Genomic DNA, 14,628 nt, shown 5'->3' on the forward strand with positions numbered 1-14,628 from the left:
TGATGATATTTCAGTTATACTTGATGAGAAATTAGGATTATCTGTGAATTGCTAATAAGCCTCAATTTTAATAGCAACTAAAGTGTTTTGATGGGACACTCTTTTAATGGGACACTTAAATCAGAATAAATATCTTTTGGAAAATAAGCTTTGAACTTTTTGTTTATTTTTAGGCCTCCTAGGCCAGGCACCCCAGATTTGTCCAAAATGAAGTCTCCCCCACCAGCTTCCAGTAATGCAGCTCAAGGGCAAATTAAACAAGGTAAAATTAAAACCTGTGAGATAACTGACATGACATTTTAGCTCTAGACTGAAATGGTCTAGCTACTCAGTAGTGATGATAACATTGCATTGGTTTCTAGCTGTAAAAAGAAAATACTATGATATTCCTTATGAAAATGTGTACGATAAGATCCATGTGTGTTTTTAACCAGTATAATGAAGTGCTGATATTAACATAGTGTGATCCCATGACATTTAACTGTCTGCTTCATACAAAACATGACAAAACTCCACTACTCTCTTCCCCCCACCCCCTTCTCTGACCCTTGTCAGGAACCCCTCTCAAAAGATATTATTCCTCAAGCAGCTCAACTCTTTGCTGGTCTTGGGAGTGGTAGAGGAAGTTCCTCCAGAACACCGGTGTCGGGGTACTTCCTGATTTCCAAATCCAAGGGAGGGTTAAGACCTATGCTTGACCTCTGCAACCTCAACAAATATAACAGATACATGAGGGTCCACATGGTTACCCAATCAGCTACCCTCCCCGCTTTGACTCAGAATGACTGGTTTGCTGCTCTGGACCTTGAGGATGCTTATTTCCAAGTGGCAGTTCTCCTGAGCCCCAGAACATTTCTCTATCATTATAGTGCCCTGCCATTTTCAGTACACAGTCCTTCCCTGTGGTCTGTCTTCTGCCCCCTGGGTTTTTACCAAATGTATGGTCGCGGTGATAGCGTACCTCAGGAAAAAGGCAATCCATGTCTTCCCATATTTGGATGGCTGGTTTCTCAGGGACAGGTCTGGGGAAGAAGTCCTTTCTCACTTACACATTACACTTTGCTTACTCAACCATCTGGGTCTCATTTTAAACACTGGAAAGTCAATCTTGGTTCCCACTCAGAAAATCAAGTTCATTGGGGCCCTAATAGACTCTATGAGTTTGAGAGTGTTTCTGCTAACCGACTTTTTCTGGACAATTTGCTGCCTTTGTCTCGGTCTGCAGTCTCAATCTTCCATGACGGTTCACTTATGCCTGAGGTTCTTAGGCCATATGTCTGCATGCACACAGGAGATTGAATTCGCAAAGGTGCACCTTTGCCCTCTTCGCATGTAGCTCAGGACTGTACCTCCCTTCATTGATCCTGGACTCCTTGTGCTGGTGGACAGTTCAAGCAAATGTATCTCATAGATTCATAGATATTTAGGTCAGAAGGGACCATTATGATCATCTAGTCTGACCTCCTGCACAACGCAGGCCACAGAATTTCACCCACCCACCACTCCTGCAAAAAACCTCACACCTATATCTGTGCTATTGAAGTCCTCAAATCGTAGTTTAAAGACTTCAAGGAGCAGAGAATCCTCCAGCAAGTGACCCGTGCCCCATTCTACAGAGGAAGGCGAAAAACCTCCAGGGGCTCTTCCAATCTGCCCTGGAGGAAAATTCCTTCCCAACCCCAAATATGGCGATCAGCTAAACCCTGAGCATATGGGCAAGATTCATCAGCCAGATACTACAGAAAATTCTTTCCTGGGTAACTCAGATCCCACCCTATTGAATATCCCATCACAGGCCATTGGGCCTATTTATCTCAAGTCATTCCCTTCATCTGGTGCTTACCAATGAGGACTGTTGTCACCAACACCTCCCTGATTGGTTGGGGAGAGCATCTGGGATCGCTGCAGATTCAGAGCCTGTGGTCAGAGTAGGAAGTTCCACTGCATATCAATGTCCTGGAGCTTTGGGCCATCAACAATGGGTGTCTCACTTTCCTAGACCACATCAAGGGTTCAGTAGTTCACATACTTACCGACAATACCACTGTGATGTATTGTGTGAACAGGCAAGGGGGAGCACACTCCAGCATGCTCTGCCAAGAGGCAATCCGGTTGTGGCAATTCTGCTTTGATTAGAGTATCTCTGATAGTTGATCACTTGCCCGGGGGTCCAGAATCATATCGCGGACCATCTCACCAGGAATTTTTCCCTAAATCACGAGTGGTGTCTGAAGCCCAGTGTTCTGTGAGTCATCTTTGCAGCATGGGGCATCCAGTGATCAATCTGTTTGCCAGAAGGGACAACAGCTGAAAGCTCATCCTCATTGCCCTGGCATGGCTGAGGCAGTGCTGGTATTCCGACCTTCTTGTGCTGCTGATTCAGCCTCACATATCCTTTCCTCTCCATCCCAACCGGCTAATACAGAATCGTGGTTGCACTCTGCATCCCGTGCTCAGCTCCCTGTATCTCATGGCGTGGCTGCTGCATGGTTGGATGAGGGAGAAGAGCAGTGTTCAGTGGCTGTTGAACAGGTCCTACTCAGTAGTAGAAAACTCTCCACCAGAATGGCCTGTTCGGCAAAGTGGATGCATTTTCAGTGTGGTCACTGGTCTACAGAGTTCAGGCATTGCTGGCTATCCAAAACATCTTGGAGTATATGCTGCATGTTCAGTCATCAGGCCTTGAGCTTCGCTTGTTGAGGGTGTAGCAATCTCAGCCTTTCATCCACCCATTCATGGAAGATCGGTGTTTTCCAGTGCCATGGTGGTGAGATTCTTAGAAGGAATCTTGTGCCTCCATCTGCCAATGCAGGAACCAGTTCCCTTGTTGGACCTTAACACATTCTTAGCAGCCCCTATGGGACTTCTGTGCAGGCCTCTGGAATCCTGCCTCTTTCCTTTCTTATGTCAAAAAAACGCATTCCTCGTGGCGATAACATCTGCAAGGAGAGTGTGAGAGTTGCTGGCTTTGGAGAACTGCATGTAAGGAGGCTCTGCCATCAAAGATAAAGTGATGATGCAGCCGCAGCTGTAATTTGTGCCTAAAGTGGTCTTTCAGTTTCATTTAAACGAGGGGGCATGTTTGCCTGTGTTTTTTTCCCCATGCTCCTTTCATCTCTGGAGGAGAGGCATCTTCACACTTTGGATGTTAGATGATGTCTGGCCTTTTATGTTGACAGGTCTAAACCCTTTTGGGCTTTGCTTCGTTTGTTTGGGTCATACACATACTCTATGAAGTGACAGGCAGTTTCCTCACAGATGATCTCTAAGTGGATAACTTCCTGCATCAAGACTGCATATGAAACAGGTGAAAGCTCATTCTGGGAGGGTGCAAGCTACATTGGTAGGTTCTTAAGTGAAGTCTCGATCCTGGACATTTGCAGGGTTGCCACATGGTTATTGATACAAACATTTACAAACCGTTATGCCATTACCGCAGCATCCAGAGCAGATTCAAATATTGGGAAGGCAGTCTTGTAGGCGTTGTTTAAATAGACCCCTAGACTCACCTTCTGGGGGTAGCTTGTAAGCCACCTAAGTGGAATACACTGCTGCATCTACTCTAAGAAGAATAAATGGTTACTGACGTGTATTCCATGATGCACCATCCATCCCTCTGCATCAGAGTCTAGTCTCTGGGCGTTTGGGGGCAAAGAAACTTGGGGAGGGGGAGGTCTAAGGGCAAGAGGCGTGAGCACTACCCCTCTACAGGTGCTGTTAGGCAAAATTCTCCAGCTCTGGTGCACGAGGTGCGCACACACACCTAAGTGCAATACACATCTGCATCACATCTTGAAGAACCACAGTTACAGTAAGCGTTTCTTTTGCCATTGTGCTGCTTTATTTATAGTCTAGCTCAACCAAAAAAGCTATGGATTTGCTTTACCATTTGGAAAGCTACTAGGCACGAGGGATAATTTCTTCTCTAAGTGATGGTATTCTCATCTTGGACACAAAAAGAGAGGGGTGGTTCTTCAAAGAGGAAATTTGCTAGGCAGCAACATTTATGAATCTTCATTCTTTTGTTAAGCCAGTACTTTCATTAGATAACAGAAACTCAGCTCAGTTTAGCTTCAGGACTTGGATGCATAAATGTACTCAAAACATGTGTTTGTGAGATCAGGGCCAAAGTTGGGATGAGATGAAAGGTTAATGGAGAACTGGAACTTAATGGCAAAATTATGGTGGTAAAAGATCCAGACTAGTTGCCCATTGAGCGTTATTGGTTCAAGACATCTTCCCTTTTTCACCCATTTACTTTCCTTCTTTCTTAAAGAAAGTTTTTAAAATTAGGGAGAGCTCAGTGGAGATTGTAAAGAAGTCATTCATTCTGTATGAGAGTTATCCTTTTCAGAATGAAAAACCTGTCATTTTTCATCCAAATGGGAGTCCTAATTATGATGGTAAATAACATGTTTAAAGACATCAGTTGGGAACTGAATTATATTAGAATGTAATCTGCAAAAATGAAATTATGCATTGGTGCCAAATCCCTGTATAGCGTAGGATGTTCACTTATTTAAATGGTCATTTTCAACTTTCATTTTGTGGTGTGTTTTATAACAAGCATAATTAAGTTTGTACCTCTATTTTCTCCAAATTAGATTTATGTATTTCTTCATGGGAAGCTGAATTCTGATTTTCTCCACATTTCTATTTAGTATCTTTGTTCCAGGTGGTATTCGTAGGCAGTAGGTTAAAGTCAATATTTTCAAATCTCTTTATCCCTATATGTAGTACTTGTAGCATCTTGTTGTCTTGTTGATTTCTTTTGCTATTTTTTTTTTTAAGATCAATTAGGAGAATTAGTACACATTGTGGCACATTTGATCTCCATCACTTTGACCAGTATCTATGTAGAGCCCAATGTCACTGGGCTATTTGAGCCAGCTGTTGTTATTTCCAGTTACAGTGATTGATATAAAAGTGCATTTGGAGGGAGCTATCCTAAGAAAATGAACAGATACTTTTCCAAGTAAATTACCAGACAGTTTATTTTTTATAAAACTCTCTAAACTTTTTATTCTCATAAATCAAATTCAGGGTTGGTTGTTTTACCATATCTAGTACATTTAATTTTTCTTTCGATAAAATAAAAGGTTGGCAATTTACGCTAGTTATTCTTTCACTTTACACGTGCCATCATGATGTGTTCGCGTGGAAATTATGGAAAAAAGTAGTTTTGATGCAGATGTCCTTACAGTGACAAAAGAAGTTCATTGCATGAAAAGCAAACATACCATTTAGAAGACAATGGTTAATCTGTTCAGGAGCCTAAACCTATTGTTGTTCTGCAATGGAATAAAGGAGAGGGATTAATTTGAAGATGCTTGTGCATGACATATGGTAATTTCTCTATAGGAAGGAAGTGTCAAATAGTGACCTCTAAATCTTAACATTGACCTCTGCTTGTAGAATGTGTGTGACATAAGGTTTGCCTGTCTTTTCATATGATAATTTGAGTCACAGAGCATTAGTGGGACTATAATGTTTATTACTAGTTTTGGACTGCCTTTGCACTAAGAAATGATGCAATTTACAACATGACTATTTCAAAGCCTGAAATGCTTTAATTTAGCAATTACAGTTTTTTGTACAACGTTACATTAAAAGTTGCTTATCTACAGGCCTAGTTTTACTTTATTATAGTACACACTTTATATGTTTGTGTAGGTTTTCTGCTACAGTTTATTTGTATAGGGCTTTATTTAGTCTAGTTTTAATAGTTTCAGACATTTAAAACTAGACTAAGAACTAAAATTGTAGGAAGCAGTCCTTCAGGGGTAGAGTCATGGATTAGATGGGATGCCTTGTTATAGGAGTATCTATTTCTAGTTTTTGTAACTAGTAGTAGGAAATAGCAAATCGCTTAGTTTTGGGAATAATCTTTTTAAAGTGTCATATTTGGTGTTTTTTTTTAATTTAACAGATATGATTTTAGCTGTATTTAGTTGATGTGCTGTGTAATACTGTGAATTCATGCTATATTTTAAAGCAAATTTGAAATCTCTTAATTTACAGTGACTCTTGTCTATTCCAAATAAGCAAGTTTATGTTAGTATCTTTGTATTTTTTGCATATGCCTGTTTTTCTGTCACTGATGTTACACTTCTGGTAAAACCTAGAATATTTTTATTTTATTGTTGATGTAGTCACAGTTTGTCTCAGTTTTTCTTTTTTCATTTTTCAGTAACACTAATCAGTTTTTCAGAAATGTCTATCTTCATTTTCCTCTCTCTCTCTCTCTCTTTTTTTTTTTTTTAAATTTCTTCTATCCTCTGCAAGTTCCTCCTGCTGTTTGTTCTAGCTCTGAAGCTGATCGCTCTGGCTCTGACCCTGCTCCTACTTTACGTAGCTGTTTCTTAGTAAATGAAGGTATTCTCTCCACATTTTCTATCTACTTGTCATTTACTTACAACTAATGTCGTTATCATTGTTATGACATGACTCTTTAATCTGCATATTCATTTGTCTTGGGAGAGATGCAAAATGAAATTTGTGGTCTCCAACTTTGATCATTAATACTGGGTAAAAATGTTGACAAGGATTATTTTTAATTCATATTTCCTGAATTTTGTGAAAATCATGTTTACTTTAAATCCATGAGAATTGTTTATAGACATTCTTTCCATCTGAAACTTCTAATTTAAAAAACAGAATAATTTCAGTGTATCTCAGTTAGGGAAAACACATATGCCTTTAAGGTTGACAAACTGGGACCCTGTTAGACAGGGAACGGCAGCATATTCCAAAGTTGAGGGGCCCTCACAGGATAACACCATGCCAACTGCCCCCCCCCCCCCGGTATCTTGGCTTGCAAGGATTCAATTTTTATCAGTAAATGTTGATAAAGGTCAGTTTCACTGTATACTCACAAAAGATGAAAAAATGTCCATCAGTGATGATTAAAATTTACAGATAGGCAAAGTAAGGAAAATGCTGCTTGAGAACTTGAGTTTGATTTAAGACTATTTACTTTGTATATTTTGACATATTATGTTAACAATTTGTGTTTTAACAATTATACAACTTTAACTTTTTTTGTCTCAACATCTACTGTCATTAAATTATTATCTGACCCCTCCCCCACATACATTCCCGCAACTGTGAAAGTTTAAAATGGGGAAAAAATGCTTAAAACTCATAATTTTTTACAACTGTGAAAATTTAAATAAAAATAAAAGGATGCTTAAAATAAACAAATTAGGGCTGTCAATTAATCACAGTTAACTCACGCGATTAACTAAAAAAAGTAATTGCGATTAATCGCACTGCTAAACAATAGACTACCAATTGAAATTTATTAAATATTTTTGGATTTTTTTTCTACATTTTCAACTATATAGATTTTATATTACAACACAGAATACAAAGTGTACAGTGCTCATTTTATATTATTATTTTTGATTACAAATACATGCACTGTAAAATGATAAACAAAAGAAATAGTATTTTTCAATTCACCTTATACAAGTACTGTAATGCAAACTCTTTATCATGAAAGTATAACTCACAAATGTAGAATTTTTTGTTACATAGCTGCACTCAAAAACAAAACAATGTAAAACTTTAGAGCCTACAAATCTACTCAGTCCTACTTCTTGTTCAGCCAGTCGCTAAGACAAACAAATTTGTTTATATTTGCAGGAGATAATGCTGCCTCCTCCTTATTTACAATGTAACCTGAAAGTGAGAATAGACATTTGCATGGCACTTTTGTAGCCAGCGTTGCAAGGTATTTACGTGCCAGATATGCTAAACATTCATACAATGTCACCTGAAAGTGAGAACAGGCATTCGAATGGCACTGTTATAGCTGGTGTTGCAAGATATTTACATACCAGATGCACTAAAGATTCATATGTCCCTTCATGCTTTGGCCACCATTCCAGAGGACATGCTTCCATGCTGATGATGCTCGTTAAAAAAAAAATGCATTAATTAAATCTGTGACTTAAATCCTGAGGGGAGAATTGTATGTCCCCTGCTCTGTTTTACCCGCATTCTGCCATATATTTCATGTTCTAGCAGTCTCAGATAATGACCCAGCACGTTGTTCATTTTAAGAACGCTTTCACTGCAGAATTGACAAAACGCAAAGAAGGTACCAATGTGAGATTTCTAAAGATAGCTACACGCTCAACCTGAATCTGAATCTCAAGTTCAGTCCAAAATTTGAGAGGGACGAGGTGTGGAGCATGCTTTCATAAGTCTTAAAAGAGCAACACTCAGATGCGAAAACTACAGAACCCAAACTACCAAAAAAGAAAATCAACCTTCTGCTGGTGGCATCTGACTCAGATGATGAAAATAAACATGCATCGGTCCACTCTGCTTTGGATTGTTATCGAGCAGAACCCATCATTAGCATGGATGCATGTCCTCTGGAATGGTGGTTGAAGCATGAAGGGACATATGAATCTTCAGTGCATCTGGTATGTAAATATTTTGCGACATCGGCTACAACAGTGCCATGCGAACGCCTATTCTCACTTTCAGGTGACATTGTAAACAAGAAGTGGGCAGCATTATCACCTGCAAATTGTAACCAGACTTGTTTGTCTGAGTGACTGGCTGAAGTAGGACTTAGGCTCTAAAGTTTTATATTGTTTTATTTTTGAATGCAGTTATTTTTTTATACATAATTTTACATTTGTAAGTTCAACTTTCATGATAAAGAGATTGCACTACAGTAATTCTATTATGTGAACTGAAAAATAAAATTTCTTTTTTTACAGTGCAAATATTTGTAATAAAAATAATAAAGTGAGCACTGTACACCTTGTATTCTGTGTTGTAATTGAAATCAATATATTTGAAAATGTAGAAAACATTCAAAAATCTTTAAATAAATGGTATTCTATTATTATTTAACAGCGTGATTACTTGTGATTAATTTTTTTAATCACTTGACAGACCTAAAACAAATACTTTCAATTGAAATTATTAAAAAATATAAATTGAATGTTGCCATGCCTACATATATATATAAAGGGAGCTCCAGTTCAGGCACCTTGGATGGCCACAACTATGGCATCATATGCATTTTGCATTCTGGAGCCATGAAACCATTTAAAAAAATTTTTTTTAATACCTTTAGTATTATGTTTAACAACAGATTAGTTCTCTGTTGTGGATGTAATTTCTGTTTTACAGTTTGCAATGATAGGAATATCAAATTGATAGTAAAGATTCTTGAGAACAATTATTAGTATAAGTATGTTGTCATTTCTGAAACTTGAGTACTACAGTTGTTTTTTATAATACCAGTGTTACTCAGTCTACATTATGAACTGAAGCCCTAAAATATTATTTAAAAACAAAACAAAAAGATTGGAAGTAATAGAAACACACAATTTTTTTACAATCATTTAACTTTTCTGTATTTTTGTATTCATGTAATTTAAAAATAGCTGGATTTAAATTGTTTGTCTGTTTGACTGAGAAAATCCAGTTTTTAAAATGTCGCTTCTGTGTAGAGAAATTTTATGGGAAGTGTCAGCTGAAATAGAATTTTTATGATTAATTTACAGATTACTGAAAATACTCAAAATAGGAGGTGATTGTAAGTTCTGCTGTGCTAGTCACAAAGTCAGTGAGGATGGAGTTGCATTCTGTGCTCCTGTATTCAAGTGCTTATAACTATCAGAAACACTTACTTTTTAAAGATGAAATTTCTTTTGATGTTTTTATTAGTTCAGAAATTAATTTTTCTGTGAGAAAGCTTGAAATTATTTTTGTATGTTTTTGTGGTGGTATGTATGAATGAAGAAAAGACCTTTCCACAGTTAATGAAAATATTTAGATGCCTTTCCATGCACAAATAATTTTTAGAGTTTACAAAAAAAAAAAAATTAAAAAAATCAAACTTGGCGTAGATCAAGACCCTGATCAAGAAATTCACTTTTCATGGTGGACTCCTGGGCCCCTGGGAAGCCCCATTGACATTAATACCCACTGAGTCAATTAAGGGAGAGGGTCTTTTTCTGCAAAAAAAGATTATAATTCACGAAATTTTACTTGGAATAAGTTATAAAAATTCTAAAATGCCATGTTGTACAAGCTGGATATGCTTATTTTTACTGACTAACATAGAAGGTGTGATGCTTCAGTGTGTTATGGTAAGCATATATGTCTGAAGCATTACATGTTGAAATAAGGATTTAAATGAACAGGTCAAGCTTTCATTCAAATATTGAATTGTATATATGTTCTGTTCTCACATGCTGGTAGGTCACTTTAAACTGGCACCTTTTCTATTTGTTGTTTTAAAATAATACTTTAAAAAGCTAAAAATGAAATTAAGTACAAAAACGATGTGCAGTATTACTGCTGACACTTTGCATGCTTAATGACAGTAACGTGATATGTTGCACTTGAATATTAAGGTGTTAAACTCCATATAAAGTAATGCAAACGTATATACGAGCCAGCTGACTTACACTTCTTTTGAATTTCATGGGTGGTGCTTTTTAAAATTTGTTTCAATGTCGAATGAATTCATGGATTTTGTTTTTGTTTTTGTTTTTGCATTTAATTTTATGTATAGTCCCTGATTCAGTAATGAACTTAAGCACTTTAAATCTCAAAGCATGTTTTTAAATACTTTGTTGAGTCAAGACCACAATATAGATTATGACCGAGACCCTGATTCTCAGTGTGCACTGAGACACAGGCAGATAGACCCCAGTCTAAGTCTGTGGGGCTCTGCACGTGTGTAGGGATCTGACCAGTTAGTTTTCTTTGCAGGATCTGAGCCTTAGAGAGCCAATTCAATTTGTGTGGTTGGTACTGGAAGCTCATATGCACTCTGAAGGCCTGATCCAGTGTCCACTGAAAAGTGTGGAAAGATGCCCATTAATTTTCATGGGCTCTGGGTCAAGTTCTATGTACTGTTAAACCTTAGGTTCCCATGACAGAGGGCAAAAGAATTGTGTTCTGCTTCAGATGACAGCAACAAACAGATGGTCATGTTTTTAGGAGACACACAGCCCTCTTTTGATCTCAGCAAAGATTTTTTTAACTGCTGTTTAAATATACCTCACAACTGTAGTAGTAACTCATCTGTGTAGTTTTTGTTTTGTTTTGTCTTATTTGTTTTTTTGAACCTGGATTTTTGTGACTTCTTGCTACAGTGTAACATTTTGAGAGTTGTTGCAATTGACAAACTTGTCTGAATTTGGCTTAGAACAGAGATTTAGCTGTGTATTTGTTTTTTAATGGCAACAGTAATATTGTTCTTTATGTAAAAATATCTGCCTTGCAGGAAAAAGTATTGCATATTATTTACTAAGACCCTGATCTTGTCAGTGAGAGGGCTGTCTGCATGCAGAGTAGTTTCCACACTGTTCCCTAAGAAGCAATTTAGCCTTAGGGAAAAAGTGCGTATCCCAAGCCAGTGGCCAGAGTAAATCCAAAAATATTTTGAATACATTTAAATAAAATGCATATATTCTGACCTTTTGAGGTTAAAATTGCCTATGTGTTTTTTATGCCTTTTTTTAACATATTTTAACAGGATGGAGTCAACTAGCTGCTATGCATTGTGTTATGCTCCCCGACCTGTTGGGATTGGAGAAATTTAGACCTCCTCTTCTTGAGATGCTAGCTCGCAGGTGGCAGGATCGATGCTTGGAGGTAATATTAAGTTGCAAATTGCAAAACAAAGGGATCTGCATATGACAAAGAATTTAGGTTCGAAAAAAATTGTAAGCTGCAATATTGGATAAAGTTTTTTAAATAGCAGGTCAGCTTTTAAACAGATACCTGGCCTCTCTATATTTTAAACCAGTATTTTGGATTTAAATTGGGAGCTAGAACTGTAGAACTTTATCAAGAGAAATATGAATCTGTGATTTATCTAACTCGCCACTGGATGTCATCATTGTTTCACTAAAATATCTATAAGTAATTTTATTTGGCAGTAGAAAACCTCCCTTTCCCTAATCTACAGACCATTTTAACAAATTCATTTGGAGTAGCTGAATTTCAAGTAGTTTACAGGTCTTCTCTTTTATTTAATAAAATAAGTAACATAAAATGAAATAAAATGATGAGATAACTGGCTCTGTGGTTATGGGGAAAGCTTTTGATACGATTTCCCACAGAAGTCTTGCCAGCAAGTTAAAAAGGTATGGATTGGATGAATGGACTATAAGGTGGATAGAAAGCTGGCTAGATCGTCGGGCTCAACGGGTGGTGATCAACGGCTCGATATCTAGTTGGCAGCTGGTATCAAGCAGAGTGCCCCAGGAGTCTGTCCTGGGGCCGGTTTTGTTTACCATCGTCATTAATGATCTGAATGATAGAATGGTTTGCACCCTCAGCAAGTTCGTGGATGACATTAAGCTAGAGATAGATATGCTGGAGGGATAGATATGCTGGAGGGTAGGGATAGGGTCCAGAGTGACCGAGATAAATTGGAGGATTGGGCCAAAAGAAATCTGATGAGGTTCAACAAGGACAAGTGCCGAGGCCTGCACTTAGGCCGGAAGAAACCCATGCACTGCTACAGGTTGGGGACCGACTGGCTAAGTGGCAGTTCTGCAGAAAAGGACCTGGGGATTACCGTGGACGAGAAGCTGGAGATGAGTCATCAGTGTGCCCTTGTAGCCAGGGAGGCTAACGGCATATTGCGCTGCATTAGCAGAACATTGCCAGCAGATGAAGGGAGGTGATTATTCCCCTCTATTTGGCACTGGTGAGGCCACATCTGGAGTATTGTGTCCACTACAGAAAGGATGTGGACAAATTGGAAAGAGTCCAGCGGAGGGCAATGAAAATGATCGGGGGCTGGGTCACATGACTTCTGAGGAGAGGCTGAGGGAACTGGGATTATTTAGTCTGCAGAAGAGAAGAGTGAGGGGGGATTTGATAGCAGCCTTCAACTATCTGAAGGGGGGTTTCAAAGGGGATGGATCTAGACTATTCTCAGTGGTACCAGATGACAGAACAAGGAGTAATGGTCTCAAGTTGCAGCGGGGGAGGTCTAGGTTGGATATTAGGGAACACTATTTCACTAGGAGGGTGGTGAAGCACTGGAATAGGTTACCTAGAGAGGTGGTGAAATCTCCATCCTTAGAGGTTTTTAAGGCCTGGCTTGACAAAGCCTTGTCTGGGATGATTTAGTTGGAGTTGGTTCTGCTGTGAGCAGGGGGTTGGACTAGATGACCTCCTGACGTCTCTTCCAACCCTAATCTTCTGTGATTCTAAGTGAAAGTGCTCTTTAATGAGTCAAGTAGTCAATGAAAGCTAAAAAACTATTAATGTTTATTTAAATTTTTTTCATCTAGTTATGGAAATGGACATAGAATTTAGCTCTATGTAACTGTCAGAGACCTAAAAACAGTATTTAGGTGTTGGGTTTTGTAAATTTATCTTTTTAGCTTAGCTCTGTTGTTTGCATTGTAAGAATGTAATGGCTGGATAACTTTCCTGTTACCTTTTAAAAAAAAAAATTGTAAATATTATTTGAGAGTTGAGCTTGTATGACATTCTGGTTTACTTTGTAGGTAAGGGAAGCTGCCCAGGCCTTGCTGTTAGCAGAACTGAGAAGAATTGAACAGGCAGGGCGGAAAGAAACCATTGATGCTTGGGCTCCATATTTACCACAATACATTGACAGTATTATATCACGTGAGTACTCTCCATTTATCCTGAAACTAATTTGGTTAAAATATATGATTAAGGCAAGTGTATAAACAATGAATATGAATACTGGTACAAACCAGAGGAAAGCTTTTTATTTGTAATATCTGTTATTTAATGAAATCCCAGAATTTAGGTCATTAGCTGTAATTAAACTTTTCTCTTTCTGAACGATCAGCTTCACATTCACAGATTTGTGCTGAAATACCTGTATAAGGTTGGTCTTGTCCAGTTCCTCTTTTAAGTCACATTTGGGGAATGGCTAGTGTTACATTTATTAACACATTATTTCAATATTTATCCCATGAAATTTCCAAGTGAATTAATCGTGGTAAAACTGAGAGGAAAACCAAATACTAATCCTTCATTTTCCCCCCCCGCCTGAGTAAAGTTCAGACAGTTCATGCGCTGCCAAGGACATGGTTAACTAGATCACCTTGCTGCAATTCAACAGAGTAGGGCTGAATTTTAAAAAAAAAAATATGAAAAATGTAGTTATAAGGACGGGAGGGATTTCTCTGATGGTAACTGGATATGTGTTTGTGAGCTCAGAGCCGGCCCACAACATTTTGGCACCTGAGGCGGGAGCTCAAATGATGCCCCATGCCCCCTTGCTTGGGCCAAAACTTGGAAAGGTCTCAATTCTGCCTTCTTCCTGTTCTGCTCCTCTCATGGTATTGCTCTGCTACCTACCCCAATAAAGGAGAACTTACAACTTAAAATACCGTGTTCAAAAATTTTAAGTAACACTTAACTTTCAAATGCCTGAACAGCAAATATCACTTTTCTTGTCTGCACAGTAAACCCTGGCATTTTTATCTGTTTGAATAATCAAAGTAGTGCTTTCCGTGCCTCCTTAGTTGCAAAGATTTGAACCGTTTCCTGCTGAAGGTCCACAGTCTGGGCCAGCTCATGCTCTATTGAGATGGTTGCAAGGCCGACCAGCGTCTCCTGTGTTATTATGGAGCGTAGATGTGTTTT

The 14,628-nt window shown here is 38.3% G+C and overlaps 1 protein-coding gene across 2 annotated transcripts in view; it reads left to right on the plus strand.

The window, feature by feature from the left end:
- WDR7 (WD repeat domain 7) overlaps window positions 1–14,628 on the plus strand; it is a 346,874-nt gene that overhangs the window by 99,780 nt on the left and 232,466 nt on the right. Inside the window, exons 16-19 of one of the 2 annotated variants that reach the window (XM_074952395.1) lie at window positions 174–262; window positions 6,286–6,375; window positions 11,519–11,637; window positions 13,512–13,635. In XM_074952395.1, the coding sequence (XP_074808496.1) occupies window positions 174–262; window positions 6,286–6,375; window positions 11,519–11,637; window positions 13,512–13,635 (422 nt within the window). The remainder of the gene's footprint in view (window positions 1–173; window positions 263–6,285; window positions 6,376–11,518; window positions 11,638–13,511; window positions 13,636–14,628) is intronic. The other variant, XM_074952396.1, reaches the window with a different exon arrangement.

The sequence above is a fragment of the Natator depressus genome, chromosome 5 (assembly GCF_965152275.1).
Source record: "Natator depressus isolate rNatDep1 chromosome 5, rNatDep2.hap1, whole genome shotgun sequence".
Classification (NCBI taxonomy): domain Eukaryota; kingdom Metazoa; phylum Chordata; order Testudines; family Cheloniidae; genus Natator; species Natator depressus.